This window comes from Sorex fumeus, unplaced genomic scaffold (genome assembly GCF_029834395.1).
Source record: "Sorex fumeus unplaced genomic scaffold, SorFum_2.1 ptg000045l, whole genome shotgun sequence".
In the NCBI taxonomy this organism is placed as follows: domain Eukaryota; kingdom Metazoa; phylum Chordata; class Mammalia; order Eulipotyphla; family Soricidae; genus Sorex; species Sorex fumeus.
In genome coordinates, this window is record NW_026606102.1 from 20,223,035 (window position 1) to 20,245,094 (window position 22,060).

Here is a 22,060-nt window from a genome sequence, read left to right on the forward strand (position 1 = left end):
AGAACAGAACCATATGTGATGCTGGGGATTGAACTGGATGAAGTTGGCCACTTGCAAAGCAAGTAGCCTTAGCCTCTCTTCTATATTACTGGCCCTGCAGCCTAAATTTTTAACATTAAAATAGATATATTGTTAACTTGTTCGTTAAGCTCTTCCAATGTGACTAGCTTCAAATATTATGTTACATAATATTGATGAATCTTCACCGAAAGAGATTTTTCAGTCAAGCCTTGAACTTCACATAAATTATTATCCTACGTAACTTTCATCTCTTTGTCTTAAGTATACAGTTGCCTGAAAAGATGACTTTCAATACTGGCTTAATTTGGTTTAACACTTGATAATGCTGAAATAGTATGTGTTTGTTACAGGTCAAGAGCAGAGTTCCACATCAAAGCCATCAACATTGCCAAAATTTTCACAGTCTCTTGGAGACCAAATTGAAAATACTGCACAACTAAGACTCGTTTCCCTACCAGGAATTTCTAACATCCAAGGTAAAAAAATTATACCATAGAATAATGGGAAAAGTATTCAGACTCACAGCTTTTAAATATGTTTTTTACCTTGGGGCCAGAGAGATAGTACAGCAGATAAAGCACTTGCCTTGCACGTTGCCAACCTGGGGTTCGGTTTCTGGCATCCTACATGGTCCCCAAGTACCACCAGGAGTGATTCCTGAGTCCAGAGCCAGGAGTAACCCCTGAGCAGCGCTGGGTGTGGCCCCAAACCAAAAATAAATAAATAAACAAATGTTTATCTTGTATGAAAAAGATTTATCCCTAACACTTACTGTACTTCCTATGGGTCATATATTTGATTTGCTTTATATTATATCCTGATAACAATTCTAGAAACATAGCGTAATTTATTTTATCCATTTTAACCGATAGGGAAGCTGCCTAAGTATGCATAACAAATAATTGGTTGAGGTAAAATTCATACCAGCCCCAATATGCTATTATTCTCTCTATAAATATTTGATGTAGAGTCTTCATTCAGTGAGTGCCTTGTTAAATCCAGTGCTAATCTTAAGAATACAGTGTCAGGGTCGGGGGAAAAAGTACAAAGGTTAAGGTGCATGCCTAGCTTGCAGCTGTAGCCACTGGAACCATGTTTCAAATTCCAGTGCTACATATCACCCCCACAGGCCCCATTCAGAGGAGATCCCTAAACCCAGAGCAAGGCATAGCCTTTGGGCACTGCTCACTGGGTCCAGAAACAAAACAAGGTGAGTTGTCACCAATATAACAAGACCTAACACTTGGGACTAAAGCGATCACACAGTGGAGTAAGGTGCTTGCCTTGCACATGGCCAACCCAGAATTAATCTCCAAGCACTCCAGGAATGGTCCTTAAGCACAGAGCCAAGAGTAGGCCTTGAGGACATTCGCGCAACTCAAAAGCAAAACAAATGAAAAGAAATACAGTATCATATATAGAATCATTTTCTTCCTGGTTACACATCTAGTAGACAAGGCCTCCAACCAAAATCAGCAAAATAAATATTAGTAGGAAGAATGATCCACAGAAGTGTGTTCACCTTGTTTCTAAAGTATCTATTCAGTTTCTCAGTGATTTCTAAAGTCGCCAGAGTTCGCATATGCTGACCACCTAAAAAAATCACTCATCCATATTCTTGCCTGGCTCTTCACTGACACTTAGATATCGTTCCAACAGGAAACTTTTTTTATCTCCCAGGACTGGATTATTTCCTCTGTTTATGTTCTTTCAGAATGTTTTGTGTCTGTCCCCATTTAGCAGCTGTCATTCACTTACAATTTCCTGGACTTAATGTAACTTCACTCCCAGCAAGTAAAATGTAAAAGATTTCAATTTATATTGCCTTTCAAATGCAATTACTTTTTTTTCCCTCCTGACCTCATTTTTTTCCTTTTGTTTTCTTGTGAGATGAGATTGTTAAATTGGGTTTATTGGCAGTACAACTTGGCTCCTCCCCCTTTATATTTTTACATCAAAACTTGATGAGAATAAATAGAGGAAAAACCTCTGCAGCAGATTAAGAAATAGTCATCTTGGGACTTCGGATAAGGTGGATAAGGTGCTTGCCTTGCATGAGGCTGGTGCCATTTGATTCCTGGCAGCCCATATGGTCCCCTGAGCCCTGCCAGGAATGATCTGTAAGCCAGGAATAAGCTCTGAGCATGGCTGGATATTATCCAAAAGCAAAATAACAGCAACAACAAAAGAAATAGTCATCTTAGCGTTTGTATTTTATTTTTATTATTTTGTGTTACTTGTTTTTGGGGCCACACCCAGTATTGCTGGGTTCCGGTCACCATTTGGCTGCTCAGGAATTACTCCTGGCACTGCTCAGGAGATCATAAGGTGCCAGGGATCGAACCCAGGGACTCCTGGTTTCAAAACCTGCTCCCCACCCTGTTGAGCATCTCAACAGGGTTAAATCTTTAACGTTTATACTTGAGTCTCTAATATGGATGTTGCACACTTTTGGTTTCTTTCTTTTCTTATTTTGTTTTTGTTTTATTTTGGGCCATGCCAGATGATGCTCAAAAGCTATTCTGAGTCTGTGCTCAGGGTCCCTCCCATCAGTGCTTTAAGAACCATGCTGTGCCAGCGACCAAACTCAGCCCCTCCCACTCCCCCACCCACGCGTGCGCACACACATGAGAGTATGCATTCAACCCTTGGAGCACCTTCCATGCAGGATAAGTGCCACTGAGCTCTGTCCTTGGCCCTTTACACACTTTTGAGTAACATTTTTAAATGACCTGAAGTAGCAATCAAATTTTTCTTCAAATACTGCTACTAGGTGCTTAGCACATTTTAGGAACCCATACCCATAAACACATAGAAACATTGATTATCTGTCACTGTCACTGTCTTCCCATTGTTCATCGATTTTGCTCGAGCGGGCCCAGTAACGTCTCCATTTTGAGACTTCTTGTTACTGTGTTTGGCATATCGAATATGTCACGGGGAGCTTGCCAGGCTTTGCCGTGCGGGCATGATACTCTCAGTAGCTTGCCGGGCTCTCCGAGAGGGGCAGAGGAATCGAACCTGGCTTGGCCGGGCTGGCTACGCGCAAGGCAAACGCCCTACCGCTGTGCTGTCGCTCCAGCCCATTTATTATCTAGTGCCACATAAATAATACAGAGGCTAAGGTGCTTGCCTTGCACGAGGCCAGCCCTGGTTCAGTCCTCATTAACTGCATATATATGGTTCCCTGAGCGCTGCCAGGAGTGACTCTGGAACATAGAGACAGGAGTAGCCTCTTAGCACTGCTGGTTGTATGTGGCCACAAAAAAACACATTTTCTTTTTCTTTGCTTGTCTTGCAGCCACAACTTTTTTTTGTTTGTTTGGTTTGGTTTGGGTTTTTATGCTCAAGGCTTACTCCTGGCTCTGTGCTCAGAAATCACACCTAGTGGGACTTTGGGGACCACATGGAGTGCCAGGGGTCAAACACAGGTGCACTTTCTCCCTGGCCCAACAAAAACATTTTCTATGTAGCTACTTGGTTTCTATCTGTCTTGTACCTGGAAACAAGCATCCCACCTGCTTTTAAGATTTGAGGCATGAGAGTAGGGCCCTATTCAGAGACTTCTCTGCTAAATTCCTCCACTGTACCTTACAGAGTTGTTTCTCCAGCCTCAGGTTATTTCCTGCCTTCCTAAGTGAAAGACTGGAGGCCTACTGAATCTAGGCTTAGAGTTGAATAAAAAAGGAAAGGAAAGGAATTTGGAAAGATCTTAAAGAAACATAGTTCTGATTGACCTATCTTCTGGTATTCTAGACTGAATCTGTTTTAAGTCATTTTATAAGGACAGAAGCAAATGCATTTTTATGTAAATATTCCTCCTGAGTGTTTATTTGGAAGGACTTGAGAAAATATCAGAAGAGATTATTAATTATTGATAGGAATCCTCTGGTTCTCTGGATCAAATAATACCTTTTCTTTTATTCTTTTTTTCTTTTTTTTTTGACTCTGGATTTTAGGATTTACAAATGAGAGAAGGGATAATTGGCAAAGTTTTAGTGGGGTGCAATGTAGGTGTATAGACACAAAATTCATTGTGGTGAATTGACAAGCCTTATAAATAACTTGGGCTGGAGCTGTAAGCACAGCGGGTAGGGCGTTTGCCTTGCATGTGGCCGACCCAGGTTCGATTCCTCCGCCCCTCTCGGAGAGCCCGGCAAGCTACCGAGAGTATCTCGCCCACATGGCAAAGCCTGGCAAGCTACCCGTGACGTATTCGATATGCCAAAAACAGTAACAGCAAGTCTCCTAATTTGTTGTGAGACATTACTGCTGCCCGCTCGAGCAAATCGATGAATAATGGGAGGACGGTGCAGTGCTCTTTTGACTTTGAGCCACACCTGGCATGCCCAGGGGCTAACTCCTGGTAGCACTCAGGGAACCATGTCATGTCACAGTTCTAATGCCAGGGATCTAATCCAAGCTTTCTGCTCACAAAGCATATACTCTAGTCCTTTGACCTCTCTCTCTGGGCCAAATAATATCTTAGAATTAAAATGGTACAGATCAACTGGTATTATTGCTCTCCTTCTTAGTTGGGGAAAAAGATGGGACAGGACAGTACAGGTGCCCACGTGGCTTCTGAGCACTGCCAAGGTTGTCCTGGTAATCCCTAGCAGTACTGGACCCAAGCATTGAACCATGTGACCCACTCAGCAAGGCAGATAATCCCAGGAGTGAACCCTTGGCCTCCTTGGGAGGTCCAAAACTTCTTTAGAAGTGTAATTGTTGTTATTATTCACAAGGTTTTACAGTCATCACTGTCATCTAATTCCAGAACATTTTGTCACTCCCCAAAGGAACCTTCTACCCGTTAAACAGTTTAACATCCTTTTCACCCTGCCCTTACCACTAGTCTCAGAAGCACTGTCCCTTTGGATTGCCTATTCTGGGTTTTCATAGAACTGGAATCGTAAAAGACATGCCATTGCATGTGCTTTCTTTCAACATGCTGTTTGCGTTGAACTTAATGTCTTCAGCGTCCTGCTATTTCATAGCATGTTGCAATATTTTATTTCTTTTTATGGCTGAATAATATTTCAGTTACAGATCTTATTTACCCATTTGTTAATTGATGACTATTTGAGTTCCATATTTTCGCCATCAGGAATAACAGAGCTGTGGACGTTCATGTACAGGTGTTTGTTTTCATAGGGGCCACACCATTGATATTCAGGGACCCAAGGCCACTTCTGGGTGCCCAGAGGTCTGTGCAGTGCTGAGGATCCAACTCTTGAACATGCGGAGCCTCTGTTCTACCCTTTTGAGCATATCTCCTTACCACATATAAAGTATTGGTGTGGACAGATATTTTCATTTCTATTGGATAAGTACCTAGGGATGGAGCGACTGGGTCATATAACAACTGCTTCACTGGTAATATGCCTTAGACTGTTGTACAGGTTCATTATCTGTTGAGTAACTTTTCTGGGGGAAGGTAGGGAATTGGGTTACTGGCAGCAGTGCTCTGGGAACCATATATAATACTAGGGATTTAACCCAGGGTAGGGTGGGGGTCCAAGACAAATGCCTTAAGCCCTGCATTATCCTTCTGGCCCTGTTAGATAGCTCTTGAACACCTCTCTAATCTTTTTTGCCCCTTCAACATAAAAATAAAATCTGGAGAACCTACATGAAAGACTGGAGAGGGAAAGCCTGTCCATTCATCTTTCCCAGGCTTATTTGGCACTGCTTCTTATTGGGAAATAGTGCTGTGCAGAGTTCCTCTCATTCTTAAAGGATCAGAAATTAGTTTTTCTGGGCCTGGGGAGATAGCTGCAAGGGCTTAAATGCATGCTTTGCATATTGGGAGTTCAATCCCCAGCCCTGCTTAATACCCTGGGCATTGCAAAGTATTGTAATGCACTGGGAGTACCCCTCCAGTACACTGGGTTTGACTCAAAAACAAAAGAATGTCTTTCTGGGCTGTGGCAGTACCTTAAAGGCTTGGTGTTACTTTGTGTGCTGGAACCCCAAGTTCAATCCCCAGCACCACATGGTCCCTGAGAACCCCGGGGTATGACAAAAAAAGCAATCAGTCTTCTGGTATAGTAGGATCCTAAACTTTACCTTTCAGAAACAAAACTTGCAAAGTCATTTTTCTTTTAGTGCTTTAAATTCAGTTGATGGGTTTTTTTTTCAATTGCTAATTAAACTTTAGGTTATATGTTTGGATTTTTTAAAATTAATTTTATATTTATTTTGCTTTTTGGGGTCACACCACGATGGTCAGGGGTTACTCCTGGTGGTGCTCAGGGGACTATATGGGATGCCAGGGATTTCGGCATGCAAGGCAGACGCCCTACCCGCTGTACTATTGCTCCGGCCCTCAGGTTATATGTTTAGACCTGAAAACATTTTGTGATTTCTTTCTAACAGATCTTCAAGATTTATTCCACAAGACTGGTCAGGACGTGAATGGGAAGCTGACCTACCAGGAAATCTCGAACTCTTTAGGTTCTGCTGTGCCAGAGCCCGAGAGCTTCAGAGTGTTTGATTCCAATGGAGATGGAAGATATTCACTCCCAGAGCTAAGAGCAGCATTAGGTGTCTAGCTCCAGCAAGCATATTTTAGAAATGGATCTGTATCCTGGACTGCCTAATGTCTACGCTTCTAACAAACACGACCCTGTGACTCGCCCAGCAATCATCTAACCCTCCAGACTACTGTAGCAGACACATTACCACCTTTTAACCTGTTTGGAAAAGCGATATAAAAGTTATTTTTTTAAAGAAAGATCACTTAAGATATTTAGAAATCTATGATTTTTTTGAAATCAGTAAGATCTTAATTTTAAAATTAACCAGAAGAAAGTCAAGCCCCTTTTTTGCTTTTTCCTTTTCATTTTATTTTTTTGAGGGAAGGAGACTATCTTTTAAAAATGAAAAATGTATATATAGAGAATAAGCCACCTTTTATATTTCACATAAATTTGCCTTAAATTAGCTGCACTTTGTACAGACTCAGAAAATGTCTTTCTTTAAAAGATAGACCCTTGGTGTTTGTAAATATTTAAAATGAAAGATTGTGCATATTTTCTGGGAAGTTTGAAGCAGGATGTGAATACATGACTTATTTAAAAAGAAGACTAATCTGACCTGGGAGCAGCTGAAGCTCTGTCCACATCACCTTTAGGGCAGCCACAGGGCAGTTTAGCCTGGTGGCAGGGAGCAGGTCTAGGGAGTGGACTTGGGCTACAGTGCTACCTTCAGGCTCAGGAAAGGAAGATTCTGACTCCTGTTCCTCTCGCCCAGCCCCAACCCGCGAACCAGAGAAGTCTGGTTGAAAGTTTTTCTCATTTTCACTTCTATTTCAGGATTTATGAGCACAGAATATTCTGTGGAAAGCTACATTTGCTACTCGAGTTCAGGCAGATCCGCTTCCCCATCTCCCCCCTCACGTCGGTCTTAAAGCTGGAGAGAATAGGGCCCGTGGCACCTGGCAGGAGCAAAGAGAGCTCTGCCCAGGGCTGCGGGTGCACGGCGGCCAGTCTCCGGGTGGGAAAGGCCTCTCGTCCCCTGGACCCCCGCTTCTGCTCTCTGGGCCCTTCCTCGTGTTGCCTGTTTAGGAGAAAGGATTGTTTCATGGGAGAGTGCAGCCACCTTCCAGCTGTGCTAGATCCAAAAATGTTAGCTTCTAGCCTGTTGGCTTTAATGGTCGGAAGTAGCCATCAGGATTGTTTCTTTTGCCAAGATGGCACAGAGAAGTAATTCCTCAAAAGGAAGGGAGAGTCCTATTAGGAAGGTACCCAGGAATAGCAGGTGTTGACCACAGTTCTTGAGAGGGAGGAAGGAGAACTCTGTAGGCCCACTGAAACACGAGTTATTTAAAGCTGTGGCGGACCTCTAAGATTCTGGATGCAGGACTGAAGTCCCTCTGTCACTGTTTCAGCTTTAGAAGAGAGCTGATATTAGCCTCTCATTGTGACCCAGGAAACTCCTTGAGATTTTACCTGGGGCCAAGCCAAAAAATCGAATGTGTTTCTCTGTCGACTGACTAGAACCAAAAAGGATGCGAAATGGATCACATGAAATCACATTAGATTTCCTTAGTAATCGTCAGCTCACAGGAGACTTTCTGCCCAGAAGACACCAGGAGTCGGGGCTCTGTGTGACTGTGACAAGTTTGACATCTCATGCAAATAAATGCAATACTCCTCCCTCCCACAGGCCTGCTACTAAAGGTCCTTGGGCTGGGAGGAGTCACAGCTGTGGGTCATCTGCCATGTTGGAGGCAACACAGGACGATACTAAAGCAACCGTTGTGACATGGACCTTAGTAGAGCTCATTTCCATCTTTACATTGCCCAAGTTGATTTTTTTGTTTTTACTTTGTTTTACGTTGAGCTTGGTGTTGGTTCACTTGGCTCTTTTTAAAATAAAAGTAGTGAATTTGGGACCGGAGCCATAGCACAGTGGGTAGGGTGTTTTGCGTTGCACGTGTCTGACCTGGGTTTAATTTCTGGCATCCCATATGATCCCCAAGCACTTCTAGGAGTGATTCCTGAGTGCAGAGCCAAGACTAACCCCTGAGTATCACCGGGTGTGGCCCAAAAATCAAAGCAAAATAAACTTGAAAGTCGTAAATTTTAGTTAGCACTGTAGCACTGTCCTCGCATTGTTCATTCATTTGCTTGAGCGGGCACCAGTAACACCTCCATTGTGAGACTTGTTACTGTTTTTGGCTTATCACATACACCACAGGAAGCTTGCCAGGCTCTGCCATGTGGGCAGGATACTCTTTAGCTTGCCGGGCTCTCTCAGAGGGAAGGAGGAATCGAACCCAGGTCGGCCGTGTGCAAGGCAAACGCCCTACCCGCTGTGCTATCTCTCCAGCAGGATAAGGTCTTTTCCTGTGATCCTGTCCACTTACCCCATCATGACTTTTGCTTCTCATGCTTCTCTTTCATAAGAACATTTCACTCAATATCAGAGTTATTTCAATTTCTTGGAAAGATCATAATATAGGAGCCGGGGCAGTAGTACAGCAGGTAGGGCACTTGCCTTGCATGCAGCCAACGCAGGTTCTATTCCAAGCAACCCATATGGTCCCCTGTGCACAGGAGTGATCCCTCAGCACTGCCAGGTGTGACCCCTCCCCCCAAAACAAAAGTATAGTACAAAGTCAGACTGGCACTTTAGGTAACTTGAAGATAAGTTGTACTCTTCGGCTGCCTTTCATTCCCCTGCCTCCCTCAACCTTTCCCCCCCCCCCTTTTTTTAATATATATGCCCTTACAGATTTTGTAACAACCAAATAAAATTCTAGCAATAAATTGAATTATACTGCTCTATTGTATATATTGTACCGTAGATAGTGTGAGTGTACCTGGAAGGTATTTTTTGAGAACTGATTTATATGAAATATACTTGAGGGTAATGTAGCTTGTCCTTTTTTAGTTTCAAATTCTTATTCATAGGCAGATACTTGGAAGACACCTTAACTCTTTGTTGTGTGTGCTGTCATATCAGGTACATGGAGAAGTCAGTTTCGTTTTAGTTCTTTAATGTATCCTTAGTTCCTCCCAACTGGCTTTTCCAGCTGGCATCATCCTTGATGCAGTTAGCCATCACTGTCCTCTCCTGCTACCCAGTTGGCAAGAATGTCTATGTCATGCTCACATATGTACTTGCCTGCCTTAGAAAGTGTCCTGTCTCTTGGGGCTGGAGTGATAGCACAACAGGTACGGCGTTTGCCTTGCACGTGGCCAACCTGGGTTCGAATCCCAGCATCCCATATGGTCCTCTGAGCACCGCCAGGAGTCATTCCTGAGTATATGTGCCAGGAGTAACCTCTGTGCATCGCAGGGTGTGACCCAAAAAGCAAAAAAAAGAAAGTGTCCTGTTTCCCTGGCAGAACTGTAGTGTCCTGAGGGACTGAGCAGACTCACTGGCTTTGAAAGAGATCCCTAAACACCTGTTGTTCAGTGTGAATTTGGAGTTTCGGTTTGCAAGCAGCCTAGCCAACCAGTCAGCTGCCGCCTCGGCTCCGGGAGGAATGTTGGGTTGTGGTGGCGAGCTTTTTGGTTTTAAGTATGTTGGCCTTTTCCCTCTGATAGCTCCTGCTGCTGCTGTCCTGAGATGCCCAGAACACTTCCCTGGGCCTTTTGCCTTTTGCCTTGTGATACAGGGTATGAAGCCTAGAGTCCGAGAGGTAAAAAGTTGTTTCGAGAAGAGAAGCAGCAAACGGGTGAGGAAGGCCTGTCGTGGCATCTGCGAGCAGCAGAGCTAGAGGGGACCAGCTGTGCCTGCTGCTGCCCGTGGTCCCTTTCTGTAGCATTTCAGATTCACTTCACGGCCACTGGACAGAGCCCCCAGCCTGCCCTGACTGCCCCACCTGGCTGCCCTTGCTGGTAACGGTTGAAGATGCTGACTGTGGTGGGGTCATACTCATAATGGCCTGCTCTTGACTTGCTTTTAGTAACAGCTTTTGTTGCTGCACACCTCATTGGCTTGCTTCCCAACACCAGCTAGATGTGGTACCTTCCTTCATATCCAAAACACATTTGGGCGTTCCTAAGACTTTATAGAGCGTGTACTATTTATCATATGAATCTCACCTACCTTTCTTTCTCATATTAAGAAATGTAAATCCACGCTAGTTGAGCATTTTGGTAATATACGTACACTTTTGGTTCTGTTTGGGGAGTGAATTTATCATTTGAGCTTTGCTTGTTTCATTTTCAGTAATCCAGCCATTTTCATTGATTGAAATAAAACAGTTCTTTTTCTCCCACTGTGTCTATGACTAAAGGCTCTTTCCCAACCGTGATTACTAAAATATATGCTCTGAACCCTATTTTTACCAACAATGTCCTCCTTTTGAAAGCAGGGATTAAGAGATGGTGGATCCAAGGTAATGGTGAAAAATCTTCCTGATGAACTACAGAATTTTCTCTGAGGAAGCTCAGTCTCCTGCTTCAGCCTCCACCCTGGGAGGACAGTGGGAGGGAAGAATGAACCTATCATCCATCCCCATCAGCTTGAGCCTCCTTTAGGCCTGTTGTTTTGGTTTTTTTTTTTTGTTTTTCATAGTTTTATTTATTTATTTTTCTTCTTTATTTATTGAATCACTGTGGGAAAAGTTACTGAGCTTTCAGGTTTAAGTCTCGGTCATAACAATAATCAAACACCTCTTCCTTCACCACTACTCATTTTTCACCACCAAGGACCCCAATATACCCCCCTCCCAACCCTCCCAGTGCCTGTAAGGCAGATGATTTCTACTTAACTCTTTTCTACATTGATTACATTCATTATTTCGACAAAAGATGCACCATTATTGGGGCTGGAGCGATAGCACAGCGGGTAGGGCGTTCGCCTTACACGCGGCCAACATGGCCGACCCGAGTTCGATTCCTCCGCCCCTCTCGGAGAGCCCGGCAAGCTACCGAGAGTATTCGATATGCCAGACACAGTAACAACAAAGTCTCCAATGGAGACGTTACTGGGCCCGCTCGAGCAAATCGACGATCAACGGGAGGGCCTTTACTTACTTTACTTATTGTTTAGAATTTCCCCCCAACAATCAGAAATGCTGAAAAGGCATTGTGAAATACTTTGTTTTCTATAGCAGGTTATGAGAATCATATATTGATTTTGGATTTCTGCAAAGAGCCAGATAATTACGAGATTGGTTTCTGTACATCTGGTGTTATTGCTATACCAGAGAGTCATTCGTGGGGGGCAACTTGTGACTTTGGTAGGGCGTGAAGGACAAGCCGGTACCGCCCCCCTTCCCATGAGACTGCAGTTGCCCCGTCACCACTGGCTCATACCTGGCTTTCCTATAAGCTCTGAGGTGGCAGCCACCTTGTGGCCCGGGGGGGGGGGGGGGAGAGGGGGGAGGGCAAAAGAGAGCAATACCCTTTCCCTCACAGGAAGGCATCGCGCCAGAGTTTAACGCATGGTCCATTCACTTTTCTGCTGCAAGCTGCCAGGCTCTGGACTAAGTCCTTTTTCCTCTGGAGCCATGGCTGTGCCAGAGAGCCACTTGTGGGGGACAACTCATGACCTCAGCAGGGTGTGATGGACGAGCCGGTACCGTCCCCCTTCCCATGAGACTGCATTTGCCCCATCACCGCTGGCTCATACCTGGATTTCCAATAAGCTCTGAGGCAGTGGCCACCTTGCTGCGGCGGGGGGGGGGGGGGAAGGCGGAAGGGAGCAACACCCTTTCCCTCCCGGGGAGGTGGCATGGTGCCGTAGTTTAACGCATGGTCCATTCACCTGCTGCAAGCTACCGGGCTCTGGATTACTGGATTAAATCCTTTTGCCTCTGGAGCTATGGCCGTGCCGGAGAGTCGCTTGTGGGGGGCAACTCGTGACCTCAGTAGAGCATGAAGGATGAGCCGGTACCGCTCCCTTCCCATGAGGCTGCAGTTGCCCCATCACCGCAGGCTCATACCTGGCTTTCCTATAAGCTCTGAGGTGGCGGCCACCTTGTATGCAGTCCAGATGCATTTCTGTCAAAAGCCGCTGGGTTTCGAGATTTGTTTCTGAGTCTCTGGGTTCATGGCCATTAAGCAGATTGATCAGGAGCCAGCAAGGCCATTGTAGGTGGCGACTCGGGGTCTTGCTGGGATGGGGAGGAAAGGGCTGGTTGCACCCCCATCTGGTGAGGCCCCACTTGTCATTGCAGCCCAAACCTGACTGTCCAGTGGCCTCTGGAGGATGGAGGTCACTGGGCCGCCAAGGGGAACAGCCCAAGGCACAAAACCTATTCCCACCTGGGTTGGCCCAGCCCCAGTAACCTACTGCAGGAACAGGACGCATTTCTGCCAAAAGCCTTTGGGTTCCGAGATTCGTTTCTGAGTCTCTGGGATCATGGCCATTAAGCAGTTCAATTAGGAACCAGAGAGGCCATGCCTCCAATTATATAGCTGATCCGGAGGTGGTTTGTGGGTGTGTCTCCCACATACCTAACTTTTGGCTGTTTACTTTCTTGGTAAACTTTGCCCCAAGTTTTTGGGGTCTGGCCAAAGGCAAAGCAGCAATTTGGGGGTATCTGAAAGTCTGACAATGCCATCAGGCTGCTGATGCACTCGCCTCACAGGTACAGGATGACCTGCTGGCGGCACCATACCCCCTAGGCCTGTTTTATATTTTGAGTGTCAATAAGAGCACATCCACAGCAAATGTTCCATTGCCTTTAAAAAGTAAGAGAGGTGGGGCAGGAAAGTAAAAGTAAGTACAGTAACAACAAAATCTCCAATGGAGACATTACTGGGCCCGCTCGAGCAAATCGATGATCAACAGGAGGGGCAGGAGAGAATATGGATTAAAGCACAAAGCCAGCCCCAGTTCAAATCCTGCTCCCCAAAGCACTGTCAGAGATCATTTCTGAACACAGTCACTATCACTATCCTCCCATTGTTCATCGATTTGCGCAAGCAGGCTCAGTAATATCTCCATTTTGAGACTTGTTGTTACTGTGTTTGGCATATCGAATACGTCACAGGTAGCTTGCCAGGCTTTGCCGCGCAGGCGAGATACTCTCTGTAGCTTTCCAGGCTCTCCAAGAGGGGCGGAGGAATTGACCCCGGCTCAGAAAGAAAAAATTAATTCTCAAAATAAAAGGGGATGACATTGTGGGGCAGAACTAGACCTTATCTTTAAACTGGGACCAAATGATGTTCTCTCTCTTCAGGATCCTTTCCTAAAATATCTAATATTGCCATAGAGCAGATCTTAGTAGGGCTGTGAATCCCTTTTAGGAAAAAAAGGACATTATTCTGGATAGAGTTCTAAAGGGTGCACTGCAGCCCTTCTCCCAAGCCAATCTGTGCACCAAGTATATGCCCTACACATACGTGATGCTGTCTGGCAGTATCCGGTGACCTGACATGGAGCCAATTTGATGTAGTCTACGGCTGATGGTCAATAGATGTGGACTACAGGCCGATAGCCCAATAGACACTTTAATTCAGGGATCCAACAATAATTATATAGGGGCAAATGGAATGCAATTCATGCACAAGGACAGGTGGTAAGTGGGAGATGAAAAATTAGATCAGTCACTGCATGGGGAAGATTGGTATAAATAGAAACAAAATTATCTAGATTCCATCACTATTGCCAATTATTTATTCCATTATTACCAATCAGTTATTCCATTATTACCAATCAGTTGTCTAGATTACATAGGTGTCAACTCTCACGTTACAAACCTGGCCATTGGTGATCGCCAGTCATTAATCTATCCAGGAAATGTCAATCCCCCTGGCTCCACTCTGTCACCCTCTGTCTAGGTCCTGGGAGCGCTCTTGAAGTCTAACCGGTCCAGTTCATTTCAGAGCTTTGCCAGCAGGAACTCTGACACATACCCAAGTGTTTGCCTAGTGTTTTCTAGTAAGATGTATCAAGGAAGGGGCACCATAGTACGTGGTAAAAAGATCAGGATCTTGATGCCAGACTGACAAATTTGAGGCTGGCTCTGCAGCATTAAATATGGCAGTGGGCCAGAGAGTACAGCAAGTAGGGCACTTACCTTGCACATGGTCAACCAGGGTTCAATCCCCAACATCACATACGGTCCCCTGAGCTCTGTCAGGAATAATTCCTAAGCAAAGAGCCAAGAATAGCCTCTAAGCATCAGCAGGTGTGCCCCACCTCACTTCCCAAAAACTAATATAGCAGGACCAGAGAGCTCAATGGACTATGTGCTTTGAATATAGGACGCCCAGGTTTTAGATCCCTACACCACGATTGCCCCAGCAGATCAGTTGCAACATCTCAGAGAGTCAGGAGTAGCCCCTGATCATGGTTAGGTGTGAGCGCCCAAAAAATATTAGGCTGGAGAGTTAGTACACAGGAAGAGCTCTTACATGTGACTGACTGCTATTTGATCCCACGCACCTCACTAGGGTTCACTGAGCCTTGCCGGGAATTATCCCTGAGCACAGGGCCAGGAGTGATCCCTCAGTATTGCTGGGTATGGCCCATCCCCTTTGTCTCCCCCAAAAATATGTGGCAAGTGTCGTTGGTTACTGTTTCTTCATGTTTCTTCATCTTTCATTAGGATAGTGGTATCCTAATACAGTGCACGTGCTCTGCATTAGAAATGGAGACAACCACATGAGCATTCAATACAGTGCAGTTTGTTTGTGGTCTTGTTTTTTCAATTAAGCAGCTTTTTTATTCAAAGAAATTTAAGAGAAATTGAGAGGGGCATGGGGGGACACGGAGAGGATATATCTGTTTAAGACAGAGGCTTCTCCAGAGTGGAAGAACCTACAGTGCAGATATTAACATGGAATGCAATTCCACCAGCAGTGCAGTGGTGCTCGCGGGGTATATATAACTTGTTTTGCTGTGATATGGGCTCTAAGAATGCCATCGCTTGGGGTTAGGAGATGGTAGCGTGCTTAGCATGCACTAGGTCCAGGCTCAATTTCCAGATCTACATAGTTCCCAAAAGGACCTCTAAGATGCAACCCAGGAGGCTCCCAGCACAGCCAGGATGGCCTGAGTAAGCCCTGGCACCACGGGCCCTAAGCAGCTTCACATCTGCTACCTTTGCACTGAACTGGCTCAATTGAGTGTGGCCCCGGGCTTCTTGAGCGAACTTGGGAGGTGTCCCCTGCCCAGAAAAAAGGAGTCACCACCATATGCACTCAGAAGAGCCATCATTCTGGTGGCAGCTGTACCTGACATCCTATAGGAGGCAGCACATTTCAGTCATAAATACCTGATAAAGGGATATTGGGCCCTGACGAGACTCCCCCTGGGAACTCTCCAGTTCCCATTTGTCTTGGAGACTCAGTGATTGGCACTCTGAGTACCAGGTCAGTGAAGTGCTTCCATCAAATGGGAAAGTCGTGTGCTCCCCTGACCACAAGTAAGGCACAAAGGAGTTTGTTTCTCTTTTTTTAATGTGACAAGCAGAGGGGCCCTGACCTCTGCCAATTCTTGCTCTCCCAGGCAGCTCACTCTCCTGCTCTGCCATTTTCTCCACTTCCCACTGATGAGAGGAGCCTACAGTTCTTTAGTGAGGGTCTTGGCATGAGAGCAGCAGTCCCCATGGGCCAGTGTGGGGAGGGAATGGGAGTGCACGTTCCTCTCAGGATGGGTGGCCATCGGGTAAGAGACTGAGTGGTTCAGCATCGGAGGAAGGTTGCACAGGGAGAGGGAAATGGGCACCTCCTGAAAGACAGGGGTTGGCATTGGGGAGGCGGCATGGGACTGAGACTTTGGGGAACGGAGTGACTGAGGTACCAACTGCATCGCAGGTCGCAGGGAGCCAGGCACTTGGGTCTTGGTGGAGCTGTGGTGGGCAGCATTGTCCTGGCTCTCGGGGATGTCCACCTGCCACACGTCTGAATTCTGAACGTCGGATTCAGTGTTGGCAGCAGCAGGACGAGGGCCCGTGGTGATGGCTGTGTTCATGCCACAGTGTCGTCGTTTGTTGATCCAGTACAACAGCGGGCTGTAGGTGAACGTGGCGTTGCGCATGGCCTCCACCCACTCTCGGGCACGCAGTTCCCGCCGCAGGTTCTTCCTCCAGTGTAGGAAGAGAATGCAGCTGCCGGTTATCACAGAACACAGCCCCAGGAGTCCGAAGTACAGGGAGACCCACACTGAAATGATAAGGAAACAAAGATGCAGGCAGGCTGGCGACAGTTCTTTTCTAGTGTGAGCCACTTTCCCTTCCTCTCCTTGAGCCACTCATCACTCATTGGCATCCACTTAAATCACTCTCCTTCCCTTCCTTCCCTCAGGAACTCACCTTCTCATACTCTCTTACCCAGTCAAAGCAGGATCTCTGGACCAGAGAAAATAGTACAGCAGGAAGGGACCTTGCCCTGCATGCAGCCAACTCAGGTTCGATCCTTCATACCACAGATGGATCCCCAACCCCCGCCAGGAATAATCCTTGAGCACAGAGCCAAAAGTAAGCTCTGAGCACCACTAGGTGGGACCCCCCAAAACAAAACAAAAATCGGGTTCTCCTGGAGGCCTTCTATAAATAAGAAAAGCTAGGCCAATGGTAGGGGTATGACCCAACCCAGTATAGTCAAGCTTCTAGTTCCCACTCCTAGACCCATCCAATGCCTCTCATTAAGAAACCTCCTGGAGGAGGGATGGGTGTTTGATCATTGTATGACTGAAACTCAATCATGAAAGCTTTGTAACTATCTCACAGTGATTCAATAAAAAATAAATTAAAAAATGAAAAAAACCTCCTGGGATCAGAGTAACAGTACAGCAGGGCGGGCATTTGCCTTGTACACAACACAGATTTGATCCCTGGCACCCGATATGGTCCCCCAAGCACCACTAGGAGTAATTCCTGAGTGCAAGGCAAGGAGAAACACCTGAACATTGTCAAGTGTGGCCCCCAAATCAAAGAATTTAAAAAAAAAACCTCCCACTAAGAAACTGGGCAGACCCGGGTTCAATTCCCAGAACCCCATGCCCCACCAGGAATGATCCTTGAGTGCAGAGCCAGAAGTAAGCCCTGAGCACCACTAAGTGTGGCCCAAAAAACAAAAATTAAAAAGAGAAACCTACCTCTGGATTAGAGAGATAGTACACAGAAATGCTGTCTGTCTTGCACATGCCAGACGTGGGTTCAATCCTCAATCCCCCATATGGTTCCCCAAACCCTGCCAGGAATAATTTCTGAGCACCAAGTGAGTTATGGCCCAAACATTAAGGGGGAAAAGGCAAGAATCATCAAAGAAGTAAAACATTAGCTGCGTACGGGAATGCTATTCTGCCACCCCACTCGCCCCCAACATGCCTTAACCCTTCAACAGTGATGGTCCTGGGGTGCCCCCAGCAATGGTGGTCATGGTGCTCTCTCTGGCGGGGCAGGGAGATGTGGTCATTGCCCTCACAGAATCCTCCATTCTCTAGAGGAATCCATAGGCTAACTGCTTAGCTTCCTCCGCACAGGCAACATGCAAAGGGGCTTCCCTCCATGTTGGCCCCAAGCCTAAGGGCCAAATGTCAATGACTAAAGGGACATTTACCACCAGGTAAGCTCAGATCTTCCTGTGGGAACTCCATTAAGTCAAGCCTTGGTTCCCAGTAGACAGCTCTGGAGAGAGGAAGTTCACCTACCCATCTGTCCAGCTATCCAGACTCCATGGAATGCCCAGGTCCCATTGTTCCCTAAAGGCCAGGTCACTGGGTTCTGAGCATTACGCATTCCGGAGGACTGTTGGCAATCTTGGGTCATGCAGAGGTTCCCATAGTTACCTGGCCTACTGCTCTTTTTTCAGGAAAAAAATTACTCAGGCTCCAATCTATTTAAGTAGTTTTATTTTTATTTATTTATTTATTTTCTAAATATGGAACGCTTCACGAATTTGCGTGGCATCCTTGCGCAGGGGATGACCCACCAGGAGTATGGATTACCAAGTAAGCAGAGTTGAGGCTCTGTCCCTGTTCCTGACGGGCCACTCTTTGTGAGGGTTCAGGTAGTTTTTGCCAGAAAGGACTTCCATGGAGAACTTCCGTGTTGATCAGTGCCTGCTCAGAGGGGCTGCTCCATGCCTCCTGTGCTGAGAGCAGGTAGCACTGGGATGTCCATTCAGGCCCATGACCCTAACCCACCTGGCCATAACTGCACCCGGTTTGGAGTAGGGGAGGGGGAAGAAAATGGTAGCGTTGGGGAGATGGGGTAGGAACGAACATCCCAGTGATCAAAACAGGAGGGAATGAAGTTCAAACGGCAAAGCACGTGGGAGGTCCTGGGTTCCATCCCCACCATTGCACGTCTTGCCCTCCGCCGAGATGCTCCGGGAGTGGCCCCTAACCAAAACTGAGCGAGCAAGCACTTGTCAGGGATAAAACGGGCGGCTTTTCCGGGCGGGGGTAGTGGGACAGGCGTTGGCGGTGGGCCGAGGCTGTGGGCGGGCAGGACGGCTGGGCGAATCCCTCGGGACTCCGACGACCACCTCAGGTTTCTCGCCCGTACAACGATACCACCTGCCCCAGAGGGCACGCACCGCGCTGTTCTTCGCCGCACAGGGGCGCGCGGTGCAGATCAGCGGCCGAAAGCGCCTCCGACGCCGCAGGACCCCCGGACAGCGAGTGCCCCGGGACTTCAGGGGGACCCGCTGCGAGGAGCGGCCGGGCCGGGCGCCTTTCGGGAGACTCGGGAGCCCGCGCAGAGGCTGCCGGTCCCCGGCGGGCGGGCGTGAGTCCGGGCGGGCCTGCGGGCGGCGGCGGCGGCGGCGCAGCGGCCCGCGCTCGGGGCCGGCGCGGCAGGGGCGAGCCCCGTTCCCGGCGCCCGGAACCTTGGGCGAGCGGAACCTCGGCGCGGGCGCGCGGACGCGGGGCCGGAGGGCGATGGCGGGGACGCGCGGGCCGCGGGCCGGGGCCGCCGCGCCCGGGGAGGAGGAGGCGGCGCGGGAGGCGGCGGCGGCGGCAGCGGGGGCCGCCATGGCGGGCGCGGGCGCGGGCCCGGCCGTGCTGCAGGTGGCCGGCCTCTACCGGGGCCTGTGCGCCGTGCGCAGCCGCGCCCTGGGCCTGGGGCTCGTGTCCGCCGCGCAGCTGCGCGTGTTCCCCGTGCGCCGCGCCGCGGGGGGCGCCGACGGCGGCGGGGCCGGAGCCGAGCTCGAGGCCAACCCCTTCTACGCCCGCTACCGCGACAAGATCCAGCAGCTGCGCAGGTGCGGTCCGGGCGGGGGCTGGCGGGCGCCCCCGCCTCGGCCCGGCTGCCCGCACGGGTCTCCGCGCGGGGCCCGGGGCCGTCGGGCGCGCGGGTCGGGGCCTCCGCGAGCCCGTGGGCTTCCGCCCTCGAGAGCGCGAGCGGGGCCGGTCCGGGGAGGCGGGCGGAGCGGAGGCCCGCGCCTCGCGGCAGGAGCGGAACGCGGAGCCTCGGGGAGGAGGCTGGGCCGGTCCCGGGTCGCGCCGGGCCAGCCGCGCAGGCTCTGGCCGGGGCCCCTGGGCGAGCGGAGGAGAGTGCGGGTGGGGGCAGGGCGTCAGAGGCGGCTGGACCCCGTCGAACCGTTTCCGCAGCAGGCGGGAGCTGAGGGTCGGAGAAGGCCAGAGACCCGGCAGAGGTCACGGAGCCGGTCAGATTCGTTTCGTTGGCGGAGGAGCGGAGGGCTCCGTCCTCCTTTCCGCTTCGTCCGCATCAGCGTTTGTGCGCGCTGCTCGCTCCTTGAGAACGAGCTTCCCGAGGTACCCCCAGGCCCGGAGAGGGTCTCTGCTCCCTGGCGTCCCACAGGCGGGCACTAGCTTTACCCGGGACCAAGCTGCCTTTGAATGCTGTGGGCTGGTACGGTGGCAGTAGGACCCAAGGAATGGGGTGGAGAGAAATGTTGCAGGTAGTGAATGGGACGGCAGCAGCAAAGGCGCAGAGCAGGAAGCCAAATTCTCAACCATTTCGGAATGTTTGAGCAGATTTCCGCCATAAGTTCTGTCCGCCTTCCGCGCTAATAAGCATCTCTGTCTCTCCCACTGAATCCTGAAACTCAGAGACAGGGATTCTCTTACTTCTGTATATCCCATAACCCAGCTAAGTAACTAACAAGAGAAGTAAGTTGTGGAGCCCATGCAAGGAGAAAACTGAATGAGACAAGTGTAGATGGGAGAGAGCTTTGTGGATACAGGATAGGTCGTGTTGGTAGAGACTAGGAAAAAGAGATGTGACAGAACCAGCAAAATGGGGTCGGCAGAACTTAGGTCAAGTTGAGGGAAGCTCAAGATAGGATCTGATTTTAGGGCTAGAACCAAACAGCTGCTATCATGAAGGGGTTTTGTTGTCATTTTGATTTTTATTTGGGGGCCGTTTACCCAAGAGTCTCACGCATGTGCACTGCATCCCCAGTTCTGAAGTCGCTGTGCTCTCTCTCCAGCCCTATGTAATGTTTAAGTCAACCTCTTTATGCATGTTTGCTTTCAGAATCTTTGCTCCCAGCATCCCTCCCTGAAATTGATCCCTTTTACCCAGTTTACCATCCTCCAGAGTTTTTGTTGTTGTTGTTTGCTTAAATGTTGCTATCATTGTCACAATGAGTGAGGTCACAATGATTTGAGGTCCCCATATTTGGTTGAAGTGCATCCGAGTTGGCAAACTGCTCAGATATGGTGCCAGGGATGAGTCTTAGTCCCCTTGCACTTCCACTGAGCCACATCACTCAGACCAGTGATGAGATTTTTTTTTTTTTGGCAGTTGCTGATGTTTTTTTTTAATTGAATCATCATGAGATAGAGCATTACAAAATTGTTCATGATTGCATTTCAGTCATACTGTCCCAACACCCATCCACGAGTGTAATTTCCCAGCACCAATGTTCCCAGTTTCCCTCCCACCCCTTCAATCCACCCCCAGCCCCAACCTGTCTCTGTGGCAGGCACCTCTCTTCTTTCTTTCTCTCATTTTAAGCATGTAGTTGGTGACACAGATGTTGAAAGGCTCTGATGTGTATCCCTTTACCTGCTTTCAACACTCCGCTCTTGCCCAGAGTCATCACTTCCAACTAGTATTGTCATAATGGACCCTCCTCTATTTTAACTACCCTCCACTGAGGTTAATTTGTTTTTTTCCCTTTTTGGGTTGCATCTGGCAGTACGTAGGAACTGTTTCCAGTGTGGAACACAAGGACCACTCTCAGTGTTGTTCAGGAGACCGTTTGGTAAGGGAAGTCAAGCATGGGCTCCAGCACGCAAAGCAAGTACTCCAGTCCTTTGAGCCGTCGCCCCTGCCCCACTGAGCTATTTATTAAAGGAATCGTCACCCTGATTAGTGCTGGGACATACTCCTAAAGCCGGGGTTCTTAATGCACTGGCACAGTTTCAGTATGAACCAAGGACAGAACAAGGCTGTGTGCCCTGTTGAGCCAGTTCCACCCCTGTCTGGGTTTTTGGTCACACTTTATACCAGCCACTTAGGAGATGTAACTAGCCCCAGGCCTGCCATATCTACAGTATGGGCACACCAGAGGGGGGATCCAGAGTCACAATTCACACATATGAAGAGGGATCGAAAAACTGGAAATTTAGCCTAGAGAAAATGAATATAGGTCTGCTCTTTGAACACATGTTCTATCTCGAATACGTATCTCATATGTTTGTCTCTGTG

General features: G+C 48.2%; 3 protein-coding genes across 6 annotated transcripts in view; 2 read left to right on the forward strand and 1 right to left on the reverse strand.

Annotated features, from left to right (window-relative positions):
• Window positions 1-7,741, forward strand: part of EFCAB14 (EF-hand calcium binding domain 14) — a 43,558-nt gene extending 35,817 nt beyond the window's left edge. For 2 of the 3 annotated variants that reach the window (XM_056122326.1, XM_056122328.1), the window contains 2 exons: window positions 372-497; window positions 6,400-7,741. In XM_056122326.1, the coding sequence (XP_055978301.1) occupies window positions 372-497; window positions 6,400-6,575 (302 nt within the window). In that variant the 3' untranslated portion in view covers window positions 6,576-7,741. The remainder of the gene's footprint in view (window positions 1-371; window positions 498-6,399) is intronic. The other variant, XM_056122327.1, reaches the window with a different exon arrangement.
• Window positions 7,742-15,926: 8,185 nt separating this feature from the next.
• Window positions 15,927-18,248, reverse strand: TEX38 (testis expressed 38). Of its 2 annotated transcripts, none has more exons than XM_056122356.1 (2): window positions 18,088-18,248; window positions 15,927-16,598 (listed from the first exon to the last, which is right to left on the reverse strand). In XM_056122356.1, the coding sequence occupies exons 1-2, from the start codon at window positions 18,203-18,205 to the stop codon at window positions 15,997-15,999; spliced, it is 720 nt and encodes a 239-aa protein (XP_055978331.1). In that variant the 5' UTR covers window positions 18,206-18,248; the 3' UTR covers window positions 15,927-15,996. The 2 variants fall into 2 exon arrangements, with proteins under 2 accessions (XP_055978331.1, XP_055978332.1); XM_056122357.1 differs by having other exon boundaries at window positions 17,997-18,248.
• Window positions 18,249-19,320: 1,072 nt separating this feature from the next.
• ATPAF1 (ATP synthase mitochondrial F1 complex assembly factor 1) overlaps window positions 19,321-22,060 on the forward strand; it is a 31,728-nt gene continuing 28,988 nt past the window's right edge. The window contains exon 1 of the mRNA XM_056122185.1: window positions 19,321-19,643. Coding sequence (XP_055978160.1) covers window positions 19,321-19,643 — 323 coding nt within the window. The remainder of the gene's footprint in view (window positions 19,644-22,060) is intronic.